Raw genomic sequence first — 23,573 nt, 5'->3', positions numbered from 1 at the left:
ACGTCACGGCGGTCCCGCCTCGGAGTTCTGGACTGTATAACGCAGGAGAGGGCCTACCTCTGACATAAGGGGGCCCCCTTCTTTGTTTGCTTTCCCGACAGGTCAGGTCATGTTCCACTTGGCCTCCGCAGACCGTACCGTAAACACTGAATATTTGATACCCCCGAGCGCACGGGGGCCGCTTAAGCAGGAGCCCGTCCTGGCTTGAGGGACTCGCGCCGTTGCGATGCCGCCAGACGAGACGGCGGGGAGAGACAGGTGTGGAAAGTTCCCGTTTGATTAATCGTCACGTGGGAGAGGAATAATTAGAAAATGATGGGCTTGCCAAAGAGATGTCACCCTCACACTTGAAGTGATTTAATTCTCAAATGTTGTCCTTCTACCAGATGATAGTGAGCGGTAGGGCTGGGCCATGTGGAAGAACTTTAAAACCTGGATTTGTTTGACACCAGTTATTCTGGACATTTACAATTTTCATAGATTTGAATTAAAGCAATAAAAACAATGAATTGAAAGGTATCCAAAGGTTTGCTTTGTTAAAAATGTATATATACATTGTCCTGTGGAAAATATTCAAACAACAATAATGTACACTGATTTTACCGTATTTTAAGCCTTCAATACTCTCAAAAGCCGGCAGTGCGTCTAATAGTCCGGTGCGCCTTATACAGCGCATAAACTTTTAAAGTTTTCTTTTTCGGAGCAATGAACAATTAAATAACTAAATCGCCATGTAAATTCTTCCATTTTTACGTCTGCATTTCAGTTATGAATCTATTTTTTTTTTAATTTTAGATTTATAATACCCGGTCTGAAATTTTTATATGCTATATATGCTCCAATTTCGAAGCAATTTTTATGGGGACGTGGCGCAAAAACACGTTTTTGTAAAGCACACTGTTTTAAAAATAAACCCTGAAACTGTTTTTAAATGTAAAAAAAAAAACGTGTTTTTGATTAGTAGTAACCAACAATATTTTAATGTAATCAAGACGTCAGATAATACTTTTCACAAATCATCTTTATTCATAAGTTCTCATTGTCAATAATCTTGAGTGACTTGTCTGATTGTTTTGTTGACATTCCCTTTAGTGTGGATGCATAACGCAAGCCCAGCCACGACTGTAGCTTCTATTCTATGCGCCTTATGGGTTAGGGTTAGGGTTAAGGGGGGGTTAGGGTTAGGGGTCCGGGTTATCAAAATGGCTGTCACTGAATGAGTGAAGTAGTTAGGGACTTTTATAAAACTGTCTTGTAAACCACTCGTCTAGCATCCCGCTACTTTTGCCAACTATTGTCATAATTTAGCGTATTCTCAAATGTTTTGTATTTTTTAAATGTTGAATGAATCGAATGACCGTTTATTGCTCAGTGCTTTTTTACACGGTGGCTCAACCTCAATTTTTCCGTGGCTTACGCTAAAATCCCCTCGAGAGCTTTCCGACTTCAAGCGAAAATCGTACGGCACGGCAACAGGAGATCCGGTGTCCTTTCCGCGCATGATTAGCCGGCAATTACCGAGCGGGCTTCCGAAGAACAAATGGGGAATCGATACCTCCTTGAGGGGTCAGAAGGAATCCTCCCGGGAGCTCCGATACCTTTCGCGCGGGTCATTGAACCGACTTTTCAAAATCCCGCTTCCGCACCTGTCATTTTCTGCTGACCGGTGTTGAGTGACAGCTCGCAAATGGTTTTCATGTCCCGTTTGATTGGCCGCTCGCGGGGGACCTTCTTGACGGATCAATCATGGGGCGCGTTTGCCGTAAAATGGTGGAAATTGATGTGGAGTGGGGGTAACGGGAACAAGCCGTTCTCGTTCATTCCTACTTGGTCGTTGATGCAGCGAATCCTCGTTCATCGTGGCCGCATAGAGTAACTATGAATATTTTTTTTTTAATGTAGCCTCAAATAATGAATATTCTGAAGAATATTACATTTGTGGTGTATGAATTAAGCAGCGAAATCCGCTCACTTTCGGCAGCCATTTTGCCTCTTGCTGTCAACTGAAAATGACATCACAGTTGCTGAGGTAACAACCAATCATGGCTCAGCTTGTAAAGCTCACATGACCTAAGATGAGCTGTGATTGGCTATTTGAGTGATATCATTTTCAGGCGACAGCAGATGACAAAATGCTGACGTCCAAAAGGTCATTTATTTTGGCATTGTCCGTCTGGAAGTTTATTACAGCAAAAATTCGGTGATTTTTTTTTCCATTTATTTATTTATTTATTTTAATAATACTTTTGGAAAGGATGTCAGGGTTGCCGGGGAAAAAAGGTGTTTGTTTGGCCATGTTGAAAACAATAGAAAAAAAAAATCGATTCTATTAATTTGTTAAATTAATGAACGTGTTTGTCAAAATACCACATTTGTTGCTCCAAATTTATTGAAAAGAGTCCACGTTTTAGAGAATGCTGTATTATTGTCAAGAAATGTCTTAACTTGACTTCCTCTTTAAGGGGCGGGGCCTATTTAGGTGATGCCAGAGTTTTTCTGTGTGAGAGTATCTGAGTGTGAGCTGTGGTCTACAGCAGGTCCAGCTAAAAAGAACTGTGGCTCTCCTTTCCCAATCTAAAAGACTTGAAAATAAGAATCACATTATGACGTCGCTGCGTAAGTGCGGGCTGCAAGGATAAAGAGCAATTTCTAGTGTGGCAAAGGCACCTCTGTGCGGCCTTTACTGGAGTTTTACGCCGGCATCCTCCAGAGGTCAAGCGTAGAAAATAGACTCCCTCCGGTTTGCCGGACGAAAAGATGTCACCGCCGCCCGAGGACGTTGATACGCCCCGCCCCCTTCCCACGGATGTATCCCATCTCGCCGCCTCCCGCGTCGTAAACGGGCGCCATCGCTCACCCTCCCCCCGGGAACGTCTGTCACGGCCGACCCCGCGCAAAACTGAGCCGGCGTCGCATATCGGCCAAATCTGTGCCACCGGCAGGCCGCGGCTCCGAGTCGTAACGGGAAAGTCGTTCGACTTGAAGTTAATGATTCGCTGTTGTCCGTGCGCATAACTTGCTCATTTTGTGTGAGAGAATTGCTTGCGTTTCATTTTTAGCTTTTAGCCTACAAGTACTTTGGAAAAATTCTATATTCATTTGACCTACATCATACCAATTCTTAAAAAAAAAACAAAAAAACTACACACTATATGTGATGGGTTTTTTTTTGGTTTCCCTGGTGCAATATAAGAGGAAAAATGCTGCTTTTATCAAGACGCCTTCTAGTTTGTTCGAACATGAATGCAGATACATTCAAACACATATTCAGGTTTGTTCACACATAAGTATAAACAAGTCCATTTCAATTTCTAAACTTTTCTGCTGACGCGTTCGAAAGTACCGTATTTTTTGGACTATAAGGCGCAACTTTTTCCTCATGATTGGAGTCCTGCGGCTTATCGTCCAGCGCGGCTTATCCGTGACAAAAATCATTTTTTTGCTCATTTTTTGCTGCTGCGGCTTGTATACCAGTGCGGCTTATAGTCCGGAAAATACGGTATATTCAAGTACAGTGGACCCCCTTGAAAGATTGCGTATAAAAGTTTGTGACGTGTAAAGTTGATAAGGCGTATATGATTGTATTTAAATATTAATGATTGTATGTATGAATTATCTGCATTGTGTTTATATGTTCACTAAAATAATCTAGCTATTAAACACTGGGAGACAGAAGAAGATGCTATTGAAGAATTGATTTTGAGTTTGAACTGCTATTTAACTGCAGTTTTCTATTGCCGTTTTGTTGGAAATAATCCGTCCCTTTTCGCATAAATACGTCGGTGCTAAATATGCAGGCATGTTGAGTATGTTAAACGGAGGATCTTGCTTTTGGCAGGCAATTTTTTTTTTTTTAAATGACAACAAAAACTTCCATATACCATCTTTTTGCATAAATATCTGATGTTATGACCTGCGTCTTATAGTCCAGTGCGGCTTATCCGTGACAAAAATTGTTTTTTTGCTCAATTTTCGCTGCTGCCGCTTATATACCGGTGCGGTTTATAGTTCGGAAATTCGGCAATAACATTTGTTTTTTGTTTTTTTTTTGCTCAATTTTTGCTGCTGCGGCTTATGTACCGGTGCGGCTTATAGTCCGGAAAATTCGGTAATAACATTTGTTTTTTCCTTTGCGTCAGTTTTTTTTTTTTTTTGCCCAGCTGGAAGTCACCAAAGATGAGGTGAGGTCCATCCGCAAATTTCCCACGAAGATTATGAACTAGCGTGAGCATGGCGATGACGAGAAGCGGTCGCGCGATTTGGAATCGCTCCCGCCGCTTTCCGGCATTGTCTTTGCGCCGCCGAGCGCGCCGAGAATTCAATTTAAATGCAAAGCAAGATGGGATGCGCCGCTTAGTTGCCCGGCGCGCGGCCGGGCTTGTACCCCGACTCTGTCGCAGAGGCGGGGGCGTCGTCGCACGGGACGCGCCGCCGCCTCCCATCGGTTTGGCTCGCGCCTAATGAGGATGGATGGCCATTTTCCGGATGGCCTCTTTTTGGGTTATTTGCCCTATTTTTTTCCCGCCCCACTGCGGTAACCCTTCAAGTGGCAGCCGGGCCAATCGGTGTTGCAAGGAGATACCTTTGCCAGCGATGCCAGTTTAAACTTCCTGTAAAATTTAAGTACAGTTAGGGAAGTGTTCTTTCGTGTAGTTTCAATTGACGTATTAATAATGGTGAGATTTTTAGTAATTAGAGCAAAAACGGTGACACAAGTCCCAAACTGGGGAGCTGTTTTTTTTTTTTTTCCCTTTATAAGTATAAAGTATAGATAAGCGTGGACTGGCAATTGCATTGGCAGACTTGTTCAAGTGTACGTACAATTGCGTTCGAATGTACATTTGAACTTTTTTGTAAGTATGTTAGGGGAAAAAACTTTTTTAGCATTTAAAAAAAATGTAAATATTTGACAGTAATTCTATGGTTTAATTATGTCTGGCATTTTGCCCATAGTAATACGGTGTACATTTTGCAAGTCAATACCCAGTGACATTCGGGGGAAAAAAACATGCAACATTTCTATAATTTGGCCTCCAACTGTGTTTTAATATTTATGTATGTACATTCTGGTGAAAAGTGCATGCAGGTACATTCAAAATGACATGCAGGTTGGATATGCATATACATTTGAATGTATATGCAGGTACATTTTGAACATATTTTCAACCACGTTTGAATTTATATTGTACGTTCAAACATTTGCAGATATGTTCAAATGCATTTGACTGTTACTTATACAGTATTTTTATTTTACGTTCGAACAGGGTTTGAACGTATATGCAAGTGCATGCGCACGTATGCGCCAACATATATGCAAGTACAGTGGACCCCTGGGTTACGGCGTCCCCGGTTTATGTTTTTGGGCGGAATATTATGTTTTTTCGTCTCCTCTTTACAGCATTTTTTTCGCTTTACGACGTCACTGCATACTGTACGTCACTGAAACGCTGGTCCGCTATTGGTCGGCGTCACAAAGATGGCTGGTGTCCACTGTATGTTTAAATGTATATTCAAATAATAGCGAATGTATGTTCAACTACATTCGAACGTATATGCAAGTACGTTGAAAAGTATAAACAAATACGTTTGGAAATATGTTGAAAAGTATGCATATATCTTTGAATGGACCTTGAAACATATACGCGAATGCGTTCAAACTTATTTTCGTCTTTGAACGTGAGTTGGAGTGCTTTCGAAGTGACGCGAGTGCGTTTGAATGTACTTTATGTACATGCAAGTCCTTTCAAAACTATATGCAAATACTTTGAAATAGATGTGCGCACGAATTCATGTTTGCCAGTCCAAAATGTGTAGTCCGCATCGTCGGCTCCGCACTTCGTCGTCACTTCGTCGTCACTTCTCAATTTCCTTTTTATATCGCTTGTGAAAGGCTTTTTAGGACACCTTAATTGATGGCCAGAATGACAGGAATTGGCCAATGTTGGCCTGCTGAGAGATGTTTTCAATCCTCCGCAGTTCGTCTGCGTCTCGCATAGCCGCGGGATTCCCGCCTCCTAATGCAATTTCATATGGCCTACAGGACACAAAAAGAAAGCAAATAACTGTAATTGCAGATTTGCTGTCGTAAATAGAGCAGAGCGGGCCGAGAAGCCGCAGCAGTAAATAGAGACGCAGTCAAACCAAATGTTTGTTTTGCACATTACGGTCCTCGGCGGGATGTTTTTGAGTGCCCGAAAAACTATTCCTAAAGGTGCTCCTTGTGCCCGGACGAGCCAATATTTGTCCACTCAAAAACAAAGGCTCCGATTACAGCACTAAAAAAAATAAATAAAACATCCGGAAAGCCACTTCCCACAGCAACATTGAATCCTTTTTTTTTCTGTATTAAAGCTGTTAATTAAGTTTCAGCAAAGCAATTTTTTCCGCGGAGGATTAATGCATTGAAAAGCATGGCGGGCGCTCAGCGGGCGACCGCCGGAGCATGAACGGAGATGAAGTGTGCCGTCGATTTGCGTCACGTGACTGCTGGCGTGAAGCAAGGAGATGCTGAAGACACCCCCCCCCCTCGTGAGGGGCGTGTTTAATGGGCGACCCGGTGATGTCGCAGCCTGGAGCCACCCAGGCGGCCGCGCCCAGACGTTCCCCCTCGCATGTCCGGGGTGTCGTAAAAAACGCTCTCCGAGGGGCCGCGAACACTCGATCGGCTTTAAATTCACTTGCGGATGACCCCATGCGAATAATTGATGCTGAACTCCGAGGGCGAGGCCTTTGCAAGGAAGGAAGAATTTCCACGTGAGCAATAACCAGTCAAGCCCGCCAATTTGGCCCGTTTGTGTCGCCGGGGCAGAATGAAATTCATTGATTTTTGCTCCGTGACGCCGCAGTTTCACCGTGAAATGAGGTTTCGCCGTTTAGCAGACGTGAACCAGTTGTAGAGTAAAGACAGACACCAGGTCCCCATTCCAAAGCAAATGTTTCTACCTTTTGTGTTATTGGCAGTTCTGCTGTCATAGTTGTGACGAGCGTTTACTGTATATCGCGATTATATCATGCGATAATGCCGTGATATTTTTTCGACAGGAGCCTGCGGCTGGCTGACTGTGAACGTTTTTGCCCGGCAAACTAATTTAAGCATATTTGCAAATACATTTGCGCGTGCTTACAAATACTTTCTTACGTACTGCTCTTGTAGGTTGGATGCTAAAACCTTTATTTTTACTACTACGTTACGCATTATTGGCTCGCGCATGTGAAAGAAAACAAATTTGATTTTTTATTTTACAAATACGTTTGAAATATAAGTGAAGTAAACATGATCTGTCAGTATTTTAATGATTTCATCAGCCCGTGTAAGTCAGTATACCCTGGGACATCGGCAAAAAAGTTACCATTAGCATTTACAAGTACACTCAACGGTATTTTCAAGAACATCTAAAGTTATTTTCGAGAATGTCGAGAAGATTCTTTTCTAAAACGTCCCAAGGTATATTTTCAGAAACGTCCGAAGGCGTATTTGCGAAAACGTCCAAAGGTGTGTTTTCGGAAATGTCCGAAGGTGTATTTTCGAAGATGTCCGAAGGTATATTTTCGGAAACATCCGAAGGTGTATTTGCGAAAACGTCCGAAGGTGTATTTTCCGAGACGTCTGAAGGTGTAGTTTCGGAAACGTCCGAAGGTGTATTTTCGAAGACGTCCGAAGGTATATTTTCGGAAAGGTGTATTTGCGAAAACGTCCGAAGGTGTATTTTCCAAGACGCCTGAAGATGTATTTTCGGAAACTTCCGAAGTTGTATTTTGGAAAAAAATTTCCAAGACGTCCGTAGGTACAGTTTGGAAAAAGTCCGAAGGGCATCTCGGACCATGCCCGAATGGTATTTATGAAGACAGTGGAACGTATTTTTACCTATATCCAACTATCAAAGGCAACAGTGGAAAACGTTTCAAAAGCTTTGACCCCGCATTGACCGTAATCAGCTTTCTGTAATTGAGCGTGTCAAAGACAGTGGGCGGAAGGCTAATTTTGATGGAAATGCAAGCAGAGTCTTATTACCACGCTGAAAGCTATATGCATCTTTGTGTTTTCGGCGTTGTCGCTGTTGTTAATTTTCTGCCGTGGTAGCCGTACGCTCATGCTGTTTATCGATGACTCGGACTCTTAATTGGCTTTTAATCCCCTTTACAAACAGTTTTACATTTTTATAGCTCCAGGTTTCAAGCTGTGCGACAGCATGATTAATGTCCTCCATTAAAAGCTTCCGGCGCCGAATTCATGTTGTGGACGATGACGTGGGCGAATGAACCGTTATTATGCCGTTTATAAGCGCGTCCCTCACTTTTTTGGGGCGCAAACTTCGCCTTTGGCCCTTGAATAACGACGCTACTCAACTTTGTTCATTTGTTTCTGCGTTGGGCCGCTTTCCGGAAGCAGAGCGGCACAAGTATTCCCTCTCAATCTGTCGGGATTAATGAGCGAAAGCGTTTGGCTGCGCTTCAGCTTGTAAATGAGATGCTAAAAATACGAGCCGCGGCTTCAGGATGGCGTCGGATTAGCTGCCCGCCTCGCTCGGAGAGTCACACGATGATTGAAACGATGGGCAACAGGAGCTTGCGTCACAACCTACCTTAGGGATGAGGACAGTCGACCTCTTGTTGAATTAGGATCGGTTTCGGCCTCACAGTAACCTAAAAGGTCAAAAAGCTGAATTTCATCAAAATCTGTTGAAATTCATGTTTGCTTTTTTTTTTTTGATATTTTCTAATATTTTCTACAATTTAAAAGCCAGGTTTTCACTTCGCATTCTAAGTGCTCCCAAAACTAAGCAAGGTCGCGGCATCACCGGTGTAGGTAATATAACCACGGTTACCGGAGGTGACGTTAGTATAGCTAGAAAGCGGAATAAACCATAGAGATGCTGCACAATTTCCTGTGTGCTACACGGAATACTTAATAATTTGCAAGTTTTTAATTTGAGGAGGAGGTTTTTGACACGCGGGACCTGACAGAAACCTCAAAATTTTTGTCGGCAGAAGGTGCTAACAGCCAACCACAAAATCACTATTTATGTAGATTGTGATGTCACACCTCTGGAAATACCCGAAGACGCGAGGATGCACGAGTCAGAGGACAGTCAGGATAAGATCGTGTGATGAAAGTGCTAGAAACCTACCTACTATCTAATGTTACTTTGTAAAGGCCTTCAAGAGATCTCAAGAACAACTTTTCATTCTTTGCTCCCTGACCTTTAAAGGAAAAAAAAGTCATTTAATGGATGTACTATATCCCTCCTTCATGTGGTGTTGAGTATATAGGTTGAATTCCTTCTGTGAAATCATTGTCAGATTATAACAAGTACTCTCCTAGACATGACCGTTTCGGAGGTTTGTGCTCCATTCCTGCTTTGTTTTTGTTAATAAATTATAGAAATTAACTACATCCCGGAAGTTGCTTCTGGATCCTACATTGTGGCGCATGTGATTTGCAGAGGTGGGAACTTCGTCAGCACTGATGGACTGTCACTGATCAGATACACTTTGTTTTACTTGTAGTGTATGTGACAGTTGAAATTCAGACAAAGGATAATGAAACAGTCTTCTGAAAAAGAAAGATAGGTATAAAGAGAGAGCTGAATTACGTCAAATCACAGCCATTTACGATTGTTCTCTGACTGTCTTTTTTCCCTCAAATGAGGGATACTATACAAGGCTTTATAGCGTATTTAAATTGTAGAGTAACATCACAGAGCTGATGTTATTTTTGAGTGAAGATACAAAAACTGAACAAATTATAGAATGAATGCAGTCAGAAGATCGGCGCCAAATGAACATTGACTTAGAAATAATTGCCAAATTTTGCCCACTAGTGGTGGTGGAAGGATGGAAAAAAAATGAGCAAATGTTGCCCTCTAGTGATGGGTAAAGGGTGGGCAAAATACAATGACGGACCGTAAAAAAGGCACATTTTCCCTCAAGTAATGACGGAAGGGTAGGAAAAAATACACTGTCAGAATGACGAAACTACGATTACAGTTTTGCCTGGCTCGAAAGAAATGACGATGACGGAAAGGGGGGCGGTGCTCTGACGAATGTCGGAACAGCAGACTACTGTAAGTTCCCCACCTCCGATTATTTGGTTTTAGTCATTTTTTTTAGCAATAGTTCTGCTGTAACTGTTATAAAATGCCATAAAGATCCATCCCAAACAAAGTTTATAAACCAGGGCTCACCAACTCCGGGGCACCTATCCCACATGTTTCCGGTGTAACCCTCCCTTCCAAAGATCTGCTCATCAGCAAAGCCTGCCGAAGCTCCGTAATTATCCTCGTCACGTCTTAGTTTTAGCATCAACAATTGTGCCACCGCAAATGCAATCTTCCGGATAAATCCTCTTTTTTCTGGAACTTGGCGCAGCGCTCCAGCCGTGCATATGTAATAGTTACCGGCTACGATATCACGTCATGAGGACTCTGCGGTTACCTCAAGTGGAATAAAAGTGAAGACGCTAATGCTTCACTGCCGGTTTTTGCCAACGAAGTGCGAGTACAAAATGTAAAAAGGAATTGTTTGAGGAAAGAGGCTTTCACGGCACTTGTGGTGCTCTGTTACATCATGGAAAAAAAAGAAGGAAAAAAAAGTTGATTTACAGCTGGCTCCTTGGATGTCTCATCTTATTCCGAGCTCCTCTTCCAGCAACGGAATGCTCTTTAGCCTGACAGTGTTTGGAGTGGAGGAGCGAAACTCCGAGAAGAGGAGAGAGCTTTTGGACTTGTCGACTTGTTCAAAACGGAGAAATTGCGACCTCTAGAGACTATCACCAGTAAACTCTGATAAATCCTTTTTTGATAGAGATGGGTGGATGGAACAATGGGGACCACTTAAAGAACATTACATATACTGTATTACGTATATGTGTGCGTGTGTATGTGTATATACAGTATACAGTATGTGTATACAGTGTATGTACAGTATATTTGTGTGTGTGTGTAATATATATATATATATATATATATATATATATATATATATATATATATATTATATATATTTACACTCACACAGTATATATGTGGTATGTGAGTGTGTGTGTGCATGTGTGTGAGGGAGAGAGCTTTCTCAAAACTAGGTTTATGTTGCGAGAATTTGTTTTGCGTTCAATGAAAAAGAGAATTAAGTGTAGAATTAAAATAATGTCTCTCTTTTCGGAGACACAAGCCCGATTTTGTAGAAAAAAAATGCACCACACATACAGTACATGTACAGTAAGAACATCATTATTTTCAGTAAGTATATCATTATTTTCCTGAGAAGTGGTTCTAGAAAATGGATGGATGGATGATTTTTAAAATGAATAAATATATTAAACAATTAAAAACACAGTTGTTGAATAAAGAGCCCGATTTTGTAAAAAAAAAAAAAAAAAAAAAAAACGTAACACACATTCAGTATATGTACAGTATATAATTATTTTAGTGAGAAGCAGATCTAGGAGATGGATGGATTTTTAATACAATAAAAATTAAAAAACAGTTCTTTTTTTTTTAAGAAATAAAATGTATAATATAAAAACCACAACAACAACAAATAACAAACCAAAGCCCAGTAGGTTTAATTTTCATTAAAAAAAAAATAGGGTCAATTTAACAAGTTTTACCTCAATACCTTATGGCCATCTAGTGGCCATTTTGAAGAGAAACTTTTCTATAATTCTTTTATTTCAGTGATTCATTTCTTTTCCACTAAATCTTCTCTTGACTTTCCCATCGGCCGGATTGAACATGCGCGACCTTCGGCTTAATCCGCGCAATCTTCCCTCGGGGATCAATGCCTAGGAGGCCGTAGCTGGCCATAGAATCACAGCGCATGTGAAAAAAACAAAACAAAAGACGCACATTGCATTCACACCTGCAACACAGAAGCACCAACTCATGCTTATTCATCTCCGCTCTTCTGGAGTGCGCACATTCATCTCGGCGCCATCCTTCGGCCCGCTCGAGATGGAAGGAATGCTTGTGTGTGTGTGTGTGTGTGTGTGGGGGGGGGGGGGGGGGGGGGGGTCATGGGGGCTTGCGTCCAAACTCCAAGCGAGCCGGGGTAGCAGGAAAGCAAGTTGGCCGTCGCTCTTTTTCTCTCACTCACTCCAATGTGAGGCTTCGCTCGCGAGCGAGCGTGGGAGGCAAAAGTGTGTGCGTGTCTGCGCCCGCGCGTGTGCGCAATTTGAGCAGGACTTTCAGATCATTGGTGGCGAGGAAGCCTAGCGGGGCATCATGGGAGCATTAATGGTCATCTTCTCGCTTCAGCCCAAACAAAGGCGTAAGCCCACAGGTAGGAAGCCGGGCGGATCCACGGACTTGATCGTTTGCGCGAGCGACGGCGCGCGGCCCCTCGGGCGACTTGACCGTTCCGAGCTCCTTTCCACGTTGGTGTGGCTCCACAAATTTCAGCTGTTGCTCACCGCGATTTTGGACGTGTTCGTGCTCTCCGTTTTCTTGCCGGAGCAGCAGATCTTAAAATTGCTTCCGAATTCTCATTGGCTTTTGGATCTCGAGCGTGGCCGGATTCTTCGCTTTGCCTCGGACTGTTGCCGAGCCGTCCAGGTGGTTTAATTGGCTTGGAAGAAGAGAGATGCAGAGATGATTATGAAAGTCGTAGCTATATTTTTTTAAGGGACCGTGGCGAGCATGCAAGCCAGGCGCGCTAGCCTGGTTTTGCTGCATGTGCACTGTAAGCATTTCTTTCGTGGACCCACATGGGAGGCGAACTCCGATACGGCGCGGATACACTCGGATAAGACGGATGTTCCGTTCCCTTCGGCTATACGTGTGATCTATTTAACCCTCGCGGTAGGATATGGGTCAAACTGACTTTTTTTCAGTGCGAGACTGAACACGAGTGGATTGGCCTTCTCCAAGCGCAAACTGTGCGCTAATTTGCGGAAGCGTTGTGCTAGCAGTGCGGAATCCATATTTTCAAACGGCAAACCCGTTTGAATGTACTCGCGGTTTTGTTCGAACGCACTTGTTGAACGGAGGCGGTCTGTCAGCACTCACCAACGCCTGTTATTTAGAGAAATCGTGCGAAATCTAAAATAAAAAAAAGACCAAGTGGGGTTTCATCCATTATTGTGTTTCTCACTCACCGGCTGGAACGGACGATCCATCGGTCCGTCACTGACGAACGTCCGTTTTGCAGACAAATAACGAGAGGCCAAAAAAAGGCAAATCATTCAAGAGTTTTCTGTCATATGCAGAGTAAGACCACTCGATGAAATTCTTGTTCTGTTCACTTCCCCGAGCAGACTAGTTTCCATAATTGAGCAAATAATAAGGTAGGCAATAAATTAAAAAAAAGAGTCTTTTCATCTACCATTGCGTTCGACACTGGGCACTCCGTCAGTCTGTCACTGATGGACGCCAATTTCTCAAAATCTAAAATCCAAAAAAGACCAAGTAGGCTTTCATCCACCCACCGGCAGGAATGGACCGTCAGTCCGTCACTGACGAACGTCCGTTTTGCAGACAAATGACGAGAGGCCAAAAATAGACAAATCATTTAAGAGTTTTATTGTCATATATATCATAATACCACACAATGAAATTCTTATTCTGTTCACTTCCCTGAGCAGTCTACGTTCCATAATCGAGCAAATAATAAGGTAGGCAATAAAAAAAGTGTTTTCGTCTGCCGTTGCGTTCGACACTGGGCACTTTGTCAGTCTGTCATTGATGGACACCCATTTTGCATTGGAATGACAAGAAATATATATAAAAAAGACGGATGAAAAGTGGGTTTTTGGTCGTTATTGTATTCGTCACTCGCCGCAGATGTGGGCAGTCCCGTTTTGCCAACTAATTAATATTGAAGTAAATATGTGTACTGCAATACTTCCACATCCGTGGCAAGCGCATTTATAGTTACCTCGTCTCCCTGGCATGCAGGAATTCATCAGAGCACGCCCCCCACCCAAAAAAATAAATAAATCCATGATGCACTGATAGGCGAGGCGCGAAGTAGCGCGGGATCACTCTGTACTGTTTTTAGCCTTTCGCTAGCTGTGTAATGAGCGTACTGTACTGTACTTTGAAATGACAGTAATAAATAATGCATTACAGTTTTAAAGTAACTTTCCCGACACCGTTTAAAACAAAGAAATCTTTCTCACAAGAGTAACTGTCATGTAAGCCCGCTCTCGGTTTTGTGTACTTCCAACGCGAGCTCGCTCTCCATCCGGCAAATAATAGAAAGAGGCACTTAACTAGGCTCTCCGCAGCCTGCCATTTATCGGCGCGGTTTGCATGACAAGAGGCGGGCGTCCCGCGAGCCCCCTCAGGTGCTCGCGCAGCGCCCGCGTGCTCGGGATCTGAATGTTTGTGTTTTTTGCGGCGTGGGAGTAAGCTGCTTACTCAGGCGACCAACTGGTCAAACGACTTGTTTGTGACGAGAGAGGCGCGCGGAGGAGCTCGCTCGCCTCGTCCTCCTCCGGGCGCGCCTGTGCGGGCCGCGTTCCCGACGTCGGCCGCGGGTGTCTTTGTCGGCCCTTCTGTTGTTTGGGGAAAAAAAACAGCGGAGAACGCCACCGAAGGGGAGAGCAGCTGTCTTGTTTTTTGTTTTTTGTTTTTTTCTACCCCGTATCCATGGTTACCTTCCGGAAGCGATCCTGGGCCACAGGTAGAGAGCTTCCCGGTAAATCGGTGTGCCGATTATACCGCACATCGGTAACCATCGGTAATACGCTAATGAAGGCGTGAGAGTAGAGCCGTCAAAATGAACTCTTTCCGTGCCGTGGACGAGAATTCTCCTCTTTTAAAATAGTAAAAATAACAAAATTCTAGTCAAATAGGTTTTTTATGGAGGTTAGCCGACACCCTTGACTCATGCTTGCCTAATACAGTGGGCCCCCGTGTTACGACATTCATTCGTTCCGCGGTCGGGCTCAAAGGGAGAATTCACCGTATGGCGGGCAATCCAAACCTATGTTAAATAGTGTCTTTAGAACCCCAGGTAAAAACAGCAAAATTGTACATACAAATTAAAAATTGGTCCCCAAATAGCATAGTAAGTGCTATGTATGTATAATATACATGTATACAATCAGAAAACATCATAAATAAAAAATATAGAAAGGATTTATTTAGCTTTGAGTGGCGCTTGTTATGCTCATATTCCTTAGTAAGGGTAGCTTAGGCTAGGCTAGCTTGGTATTTCTTGATCATCTCCAGCTTGGTTTCCATATAAATCATCTTCTTACTTCTCTCTTTAACATCACTGGCAATCTTGGGACCCCTGGCTAACCCATTCAACTGAATTGAGCAGTAAAATGCACCATAAATACAGTTTTGTAACCACTCACGATCGAACAAAACTTTACCGTTCCAGTATTTTGAAAGGAGTGAGGCCGACCAGTAGCAGACCAGCATTGTGGTGACGCATAGCAGGAACGCAGTTTGACGGCGGAAAATGAGTTCAATTACCTAAATACGCCTGCAGATGGAGACAACACAACACAAATACAGCCAAGCCCCTAGGGTCATGACAGTTGGTTTTGTCGCAAAGCCAGGAAAATACAGTAAAGAGGGGACGAAAAAACTCAATATTCCACATGGCAACATGAAAAAAACGTAAGCCAGGTATGCTGTAACACGGGGCCCCACTGTATAAGCCAATTGAGTAACTGTAGTATTAACTGTGACCATTGGATGGCAGTGTTTCCACACTTACAACCAGCGGTATTACCTTCATGCAATTCAAAGTAAGGAATGGGAATCAATCTTTCATGTTATATCACCCACGTTTTTTTTTTTACAATGAATACGTTTTTAACAAAAGCTATACATTTTCCTTTGTATTTGCAAAGAAAGAATGTATATGTTTTCAAGAATAAAATGGATTAAATATTAATCTTTATAATGATAATATTATAAATTTATAATACATGCCATTTGAACTAATATTGCATTTGTGGAATATCTCTTTTTCTTCCTTTGTGAGAGGGCAGCCCTTTTGTTACTTCCTGCCACCTGAAAACGACATCACAGGGGCTCAGGGCTCGGTAACAAGCAATCGTGGCTCACCTACGCCACAGGCTGAGCCCCGATTGGTCATTACTCGAACCCTATCGTGATGTCATTTTCAGTCGACGGAAGGTGCGCCCCTGAGATGGGGATCGACAGGTGGATTTAGTTATTTTAAACGTCGGAACCCAACATCTCAAATGGGCCGGGCCCCTTATCGCAGAAATCATGAAAAGTGGCCTTGTTGATGATGGCGCTGATGGGTTTTCATTTTCCAACCGCCACACGCGTCCATCTTGTTCAGCGCTACCAGATGGGATGTGACAACGACAGCCCGGCCGCCGCTCCTTTCGGGACCGATTGATGGCCGGGGCCGCAAATGTTTCCGATTTGTTCCCAGATGGCCGTCGTCGCTTTGTCTCGCTGGCCATTAGGAGCCGCGCTAACGAGCGGGACGAAGCAACCCGAGCGGCGGGGAACCTTGCCGGCCGTTCCCGTCGTTCGTCACGATGTTCGGCGCGGCAAACTTGCTTCTTAACGCTCTTGTTATGCAATTCAAGTTGACCCGTTGGGAGACTCCTTTTACCCCGGTGCGGTATTTTGTCCAATCCTTTGATCTTTACAATTCACGCAAAGGGAAAATATTGAAAAAGACACCAGATGGCAATATCTGGGTGCAATTTCAGCTCCCTAGTCTCTCTAGGATTAACCCTTGTACGGTATTTTGCCTAACCCTTTGATCTTTACACTAAAGGCATTTCATATCAGTTGGAAAGTGTTGAAAGATGACACCAGGGAACTGAAATTTCACCCAGATGGCAATATCCGGGTAAAATTTCAGCTTCCTAGTCTCTCTAGGATTAACCCTTGTGCGGTATTTTGTCTAAGCCTTTGATCTTTACACTAAAGGCATTTCACATCAGTTGGAAAGCATTGATAGATGACACCAGGGAACTGAAATTTCATCCAGATGGCAATATCCAGGTGAAATTTCTGCTCCCTAGTCTCTCTAGGATTAACCCTTATGCGGTATTTTCTCTGCCGCCCATTACTCTTTACATCAAAGGCATTTCACAGCAAAAGGAAGACATAGAAAGAGGACACTGGGGAGCTGAAATTTCACCCAGTGACATCTGGGTGAATTTTCAGCTCCCTAATCTCTCTAGGATTAACCCTTGCGTGGTATTTGGTCCAACCCTTTGGCATTTCACATCAAGGCATCGAAAAAACACACTAAGGGAGCTGAAATTTCACCCAGATGGTGACATGTCAAATTTCAAAATGCACGACCACTTAGTTATTAAACTTCCATGAGTGTGCAATCCCTTATCTGATTTACTGACCGTCAGAATTCTGATCATTCAGAATCCTCCCTTTATTCTCACTGACTGACTTTCAGTGAACTAGTGAAAAAAGAAGTCAGAAATCTGGGAATAAAATCATAGTTTTGACAAAAGAACAAGAACAATTTGGACTTCAAGAAAGAAATCTGACTGAAGTCATTCAGAAATCTTACATTAAAAGTCAGACTTAAGACTTAAAAGTAAAAGTCGTTTCAGGTAGATTTCTGATAAATAAAAGTCGCTACTCCTAATTCTCTTCCATACAAATGTCTTTTTTTTTTTGGCCACGGTTTGCTGTTGCTGTTTTTGTCCACTTGGTGGTGACAACGCCACATAATACAAGACCGCTTGTACTCTGCCTTGTTCTAAATTGTAACGCAATGTTAACCTCAAATATGTGATCATAATCAACACTTTGCATTTTGCGCTGCATTTATGCACGATTTGGCTTCCATTATGAAATACAAACCGTAAAAATGATCTTCAAACAAAAAAAGTCATTTAAACACTGCTTTTTCCCCTCAAAACTCAAAATATCATTCCTTTGAAATAGGAAGTAAATAGACTCATTTCAAAAGCTTAAGTTGAAACAATTGTGACGACCAATCAAAAGTCAGCGTTCCTCAAGTATAATTCGCGTTTCTTGAGACAATTTACCAGTGAGCGGCGCTGAAATGTCTCATTAGCATGAAGTGGCGGCAGTGTATGGAATGGCGTGGCGATAATGGAGCTCGTCGGCGTGCAGGTGTCAACGCGTACACACTCAATAATTAGCTTCGCCACCAATCACACTGATTGATACGACACACTGCGCGCTGATGATTTGCCGGGCCTTGATTGCGCCCTTGCAAACACCTGAGCTGATGAGAATGCTAAACGGTGGCCTTGGCTCACTGCTTTGCATTTTTCCGTCTAAAAAGTGCGATCGGGAAAGCGTTTTCTTCAAAGGGAACGTATTGGCCGTGAAATACTGGCGTAAGAACGTTTTACGTGTTAGCTTACATTTTAAAGGAGAAAACAAATGGATATATGAAGTATGTCCTCCTGAGAGCCAGCCTATTTATTTGTGTCCACTGCTGTGTCCGTTTTGTCTCAGCAAGACGGAAAAGTAAATTGCATCCCGCCCAAATGCCTGAGATGTCATTGGTACGACCAAGATGTCCTCTTCTGAGCACGCTGGGATTTAGCAGGGTTGCCGCATTGAGGGAAACGATCGAGAACAAAAAAAAAATGTGTGTAACAGTGGACGCAAATAAATAGGCTGGGCCAAGGACAAAGAATTCATGTTTGTGTTTATTGAAGTGGTTTTCCAACCATTTTTTTCCGATAATACGTGCCTTGTGAAATATGTCGCCCATTAGCACCGCAAAGCATCGGCGGAAAATCAATCGCTAATAGCAATGCGCGGCCATGAAAATGCCATGAAAAGTCATTTATTGTTTTTCAAATCAGTGACTATTGCGTCTTTTTTTTTTTTTTTGCACCCAAGTCCGAGTCACCTGATTTTGAGAATTCGCAGATATGCGGTCCCGATTTGATACCTTGGCGATGTGTTAAAAAGTAGTGTGGGGGATTTAGTGACATCTAATGGTGAACTAAGGTAATGCAGCATGCACACAATAGAGATTGAGATGCAATATGTTTGTCGATTTTTAATAAGTAAATAAGTAAAATATAATAAACGGAATTTTCTTAACTACAAACTTTTTCTGCCAATAATCTCTCCTGATTCCCCATCACGTGATTTGGATCTTGACGTCTCTAATTATAACGCGAGTTGCCGAAAAGATGTTTCATGTTCCAATTAATTTGATCTTAATTTCCAAATAGACTGTTCTTGTCACGGCCTTTAAAAAAGCAGTTTGATTTGTTAACACGTGCAGAAACTGTTAAAACCTCACATACCCTATGAAGTGCCTTCACGCACCCCCATTTGAGAACCACTGGATGAGCTAAACCACTCATGACCTTTTCACTGCCTACTAACGCCCTCTATTGGTTAAAGGTGACACTGCAGTCAATAAGACACTATGATAGGGGCACGTCTCATTAGTGTTACCAGTGATATGTTTGGAATCAGCTTATTTTTATGTTTATTATGTCGTGTTTTTACGTACCTCCGGGGGAACTGGTACCCCCATTTGGGGACCGCTGGCTTAATGCGTGTGAAAACTGATCTTTTTTTTTTTTTTTTGCGGGGGGGTTATAAATAGTTTATATTTTCTTCTTTTGTTTTCCATCCCTTATCTGCATTTCAATGCTTGATGAATAAACACGGTGCTTAAACTTGGGTGCCCCGTCACGTTCCTCCTCCTTCTCCTCCTCCCGTTTGTCATTGTGGTCCACGGGTGCCACACGCGAGAGTCCGTCCAGGGTTTTCATGGCCCCTTGACATGAACTTGGAAGGTCTGGAGATGATGGCCGTTCTGGCCGTGGTGGTCCTCGTTGCCAAGGTCCTGGAGCAGTTTGGCTTGTTGGACGTCGGCTACGCCGGTAAGACGCGCGGGAGACGGCATCGTATACGTAGCTCTGTATAGATTCATTTCTCTTCATTTTTATGCTTAACGTTCGAACGATGGGCCATTTAAAAGCAGGTTTTTGCACCTTCGAAGCTTTATATTCTCCCGCCGATTCATTTGCGTCCACTGTTGTGTCCATTGTCTCGGCAAGACAGCGCGGTCGATCGCATCCTAGCCAAACGCGCGAAACATCATTTAAAAGGTCGGGATGCCCTCGATTGAGCGCGCCAAGATTTTTCGTAAGGTAACTCGTATGAGTCCAAAGTTCGAGACCTACAACAAAAGTCCAGCAGAGTGGACACAAATGAGTAGCTGACTCTCGGGAGCGCCTTTAAAACATGTATTGAAGAGATTGGATTTCAGCCACACATTGTTTCACCATGATGACATTTTGCATTTGTAGTTTTGAGAGTGTAAAAAAAAAATAAAGTCATCGATTTTTTTTTTTTTTTTTCTTCTCCTAGTGGCGCTAATGAGCTCTGCCGGTCGTATTTCACACGGACCAGACAACGGCTCCGACCTTACTGGAGTCGCGACTGCATTTTTATGTGTCCCTGTCATCCCTCGCCGGCCGGCTGACCTTTTCGCTCGCTCGTCGGTTGGGTCGCCCGCCCGCTGACGAACGGCGCCGCGTAAATCAAAGCGCTTCTTGAATGTTATCAGCTCCCGCACGCGGGCCCGCTCGGCTTTTGTAACGTTGTCACTCGTTTATTTTCTCCCGCGTTGAGTTGACCCGCGTGAATAGGATTCGCTGATTCGAAAGTAGGGGGCACTGTTAGCATATGTCACCAAGTTGTTAAGGCTCCAGCTAACTTTTTCTTCATTGGGGGGCTCTCGTTTGTCTCTAAATATATATATGCAGTTATACTTCTACTTACAAAATTCATTCATAGAGCTGAATTTACCTGTGAATATCCCTTCCAAGCCCCTAAAAATGCTCATAATCACTTTAAATGAATATTATTAAATGATTAAAATGCATCAAAAACTGTAACATATTACAAATTACATTAGTGAATAGTAATCAAAATATATCACGTAAAGAATAACGAAAAACACTCCTAAAACCTTTAAATTAATCTTATTAATTGTAGCCATTGACAATATGAATGCAGTTCACTTGTTTGCCTTGAGATGGTGCCGGTGGGTGGGTGATGAGTGCGGAGAGACACCTTTTTAGGACCTTTTATTTGTACTTTTTTATTTTACATTTCCAGTGATCCAGGAGTCTTTTACAAGTCCAGGGAGCAATAATATTTATTCTTTGCATTATTTCTCGCATGTCAGTTTACTTGTTTAGTTTGGGGTCATGCGAAGCGCTTCCTGTGTGACGTCATTGCTAAAGTGCTAACGACGTGCTAACGAGATGGCCCAAAGTGGTATGTTATAAATGTGTTTTTATGTTAATAATCTACAGTGATAGCAGTAGCTAATGTCAATTTCATGTTTGTTAGTTCTACGGTGTCATTTGCTGATGGGAAGCATGGATGAAAAAATGAAAAGTGGAAGACCACAGTAAACATAAATGAACAAAACTATTGTCTGTATTTAAGTAAAGTTTGATACAAATGCACATTGTCATTTTTGACAGGATCTATCTTCTGATCGATAAAATACCCATCGATATACCACTGCAAATTTACTTCCAAAATGTAATAAATCAGATGAGGACAGCATGGAACTTTCTTTTATTTATTTTTTTTCTGTCCTAAAATACTTTGTAATATTTTAACATTCCACAGAGGTTGTTTTATTGGAAAAAGGTTGCAAATCACTATACTACAACATATCCAATTTCACTTCCACAGTGATTTATTTCCTTTTTTTCTTTTCGATAATAGTTTTAGCACAAAGCACAGTTAGGTGCGAAATGACTTGGTCGCCACGCTGGCACTTCCTTCCTTGTAATTGGCCTTCCAGCGCGTCACTAAACGCAAGGGCCCGTTTTCACTCGGCAGCACGCAAAGTCGCTGCAGGTGTCCCCTAATTGCATCCCCTAATTTGTGTCCCCCTACTTGTCATCTGAAAATGACGTGCCAAGCAGTTTTGATTGATGAGCGAGCGAGCGAGTGAGCGAGCGAGCGAGCCGCACCATTCATGGTCAGCTTGACGCCAGTTAATGAAAATTCTGATGAAGCGTTGACGGGGACTCCGGGTGATTGGACAAAAGACAAAGTCGCCTTTCACACTTTCGCTGCTCTTCCTCGGCACGGATGGGAGACGAGTTGAAGTGGGTTGAGGAGCTCCGTATAGACAAAAGTAGGCCTTTGTCACAGTCTTGCGGCATCTACTAGACCTACCATTTTAATAAAGAATATTTACTGATATCACGGAGTGGCGTGATCTCCAGGATCGCTCGTCTTTCAAAATACTGTTGTGCATTTATACCGTAAACAAAACTTTTGTGAAAAAATGCTATTTACCAAAAGATTTTGCTACATGCTATATTAGAGAGCCGTAGTTTCAAACCCAGGATATTTTTGTTCAAGCGTGTAACGTCAGATTCTGGTATCGTCCCATGCCTACTCACAAATATTCAAAATAATTAAATAACATGTTGCAATTGTTACAAGTAGCATGTAGCAAGTAGCGCTAGCCTGTTGACACGCTAAGTCTGCGAGTCCGCTGAGATTGCTAGCTAAACTAGCAAGAAGTGCAAGCGTTTTGACGTGCTAAGTTTGTGACATACAAGTAGCAAGTAGCACTAGCTTGTCGACATGCTAAGTTGGTGAGTTCCCAGAGGCAGCTAGCTACAAATCGCATGTAGCAAGTAGCCCTAGCATTTTGACATCACGTTATTCATACGTTCTGACTCCAATTTAAACTTTTGGGGTGTTAAAGAAAAACGCAGACCTCCCGAAGGCCATGGGGGAAACCATAAAAATCATCATTGTTGATCATTCCGTCAATATTCATCATTTGCTCAAAACTCAAATGTTTTGCCACAGTGGATCAAATACATCAAAATACGGTAAATCTTAATAATACTTCCCTTCAATAAAATGGTCAGAACACTTTTTTCGATTCGTCTTTAACATGCACGCCCTGTCAGGAAGAGGTCCCGCATGAAAGGTGAACGGTAGCATAGTGTTCCAGAGTATTGCTTTCCCTTAGCGTCACTCCCCCTGCCCCCCCCCCTCCCTTCCTCACATATCCTCCCCTCAACCTCCTCCCTCACCGTGGTTTTCTCACTCAAGTGCAAGAGCAGAGTTTGTTCCCGCCGCTCTCCCCTTGTCGTCGTCCGGATCCACTTCACGTCCTCCCCGGCGCCATGCCATCGCGTTGGTGACCCGACGGCCTTGAGGTTTTGCCGTCGACCTGGATTTAGGGAGAGGGCGGGTAGGAGACTGGTGCCGGGGGGCGCCCGCCTTGTGCGCCCGTCCCGGCTTAGCGCTGGAGTGGGCACGGGGGAACTGGAGCGCGGCAGCGGGCGCCGGTGGCCTTGAAGGCGAGGAAGGGGGCGGCTCCGGCTCGGGCTCGGGGCAAGGGGGCGACGAGTGGTCCGACGGCGGCGCGGTGCTGAGCGCCGTCTGGGAGACGGAGGGGCTCCAGACGGTGGGCATCGTGGTGCTGGTATTCGCCTCCATCAAACTGCTGCACGTCTTGGGGATCCTCAACTTCTCTGAGGGTAAGACCCCTAGACGCCGGCCTTCCCACACGCAGGCTGTCCCGAATCGATTGACTTCATCTTCGTTTTGATTGAGGTCTTTTATCATCACGCGACACAACCTCGGTGAGCTAAATGA

At 43.3% G+C, this 23,573-nt stretch overlaps 1 protein-coding gene across 5 annotated transcripts in view; it reads left to right on the top strand.

Moving 5' to 3' along the window:
* Positions 1-23,573, top strand: part of kcnip4a (potassium voltage-gated channel interacting protein 4a) — a 62,207-nt gene that overhangs the window by 20,375 nt on the left and 18,259 nt on the right. Inside the window, exon 1 of one of the 5 annotated variants that reach the window (XM_088415442.1) lies at positions 12,061-12,279. The exons of the other annotated variants lie outside the window; for them this stretch is intronic. Within the exon in view, the coding sequence (XP_088271568.1) occupies positions 12,222-12,279 (58 nt within the window). The 5' untranslated portion in view covers positions 12,061-12,221. Of the gene's footprint in view, positions 1-12,060; positions 12,280-23,573 lie in introns of those variants that run through there. 5 annotated transcript variants of the gene reach the window in all.

This window comes from Hippichthys cyanospilos, chromosome 1 (assembly GCF_059441005.1).
Source record: "Hippichthys cyanospilos isolate Australia breed blue-spotted pipefish chromosome 1, RoL_Hcya_1.0, whole genome shotgun sequence".
In the NCBI taxonomy this organism is placed as follows: Eukaryota; Metazoa; Chordata; class Actinopteri; order Syngnathiformes; family Syngnathidae; genus Hippichthys; species Hippichthys cyanospilos.
The sequence above is the reverse complement of the archived record's forward strand: the minus strand, read 5'-3'. Positions and strand labels throughout refer to the sequence as shown.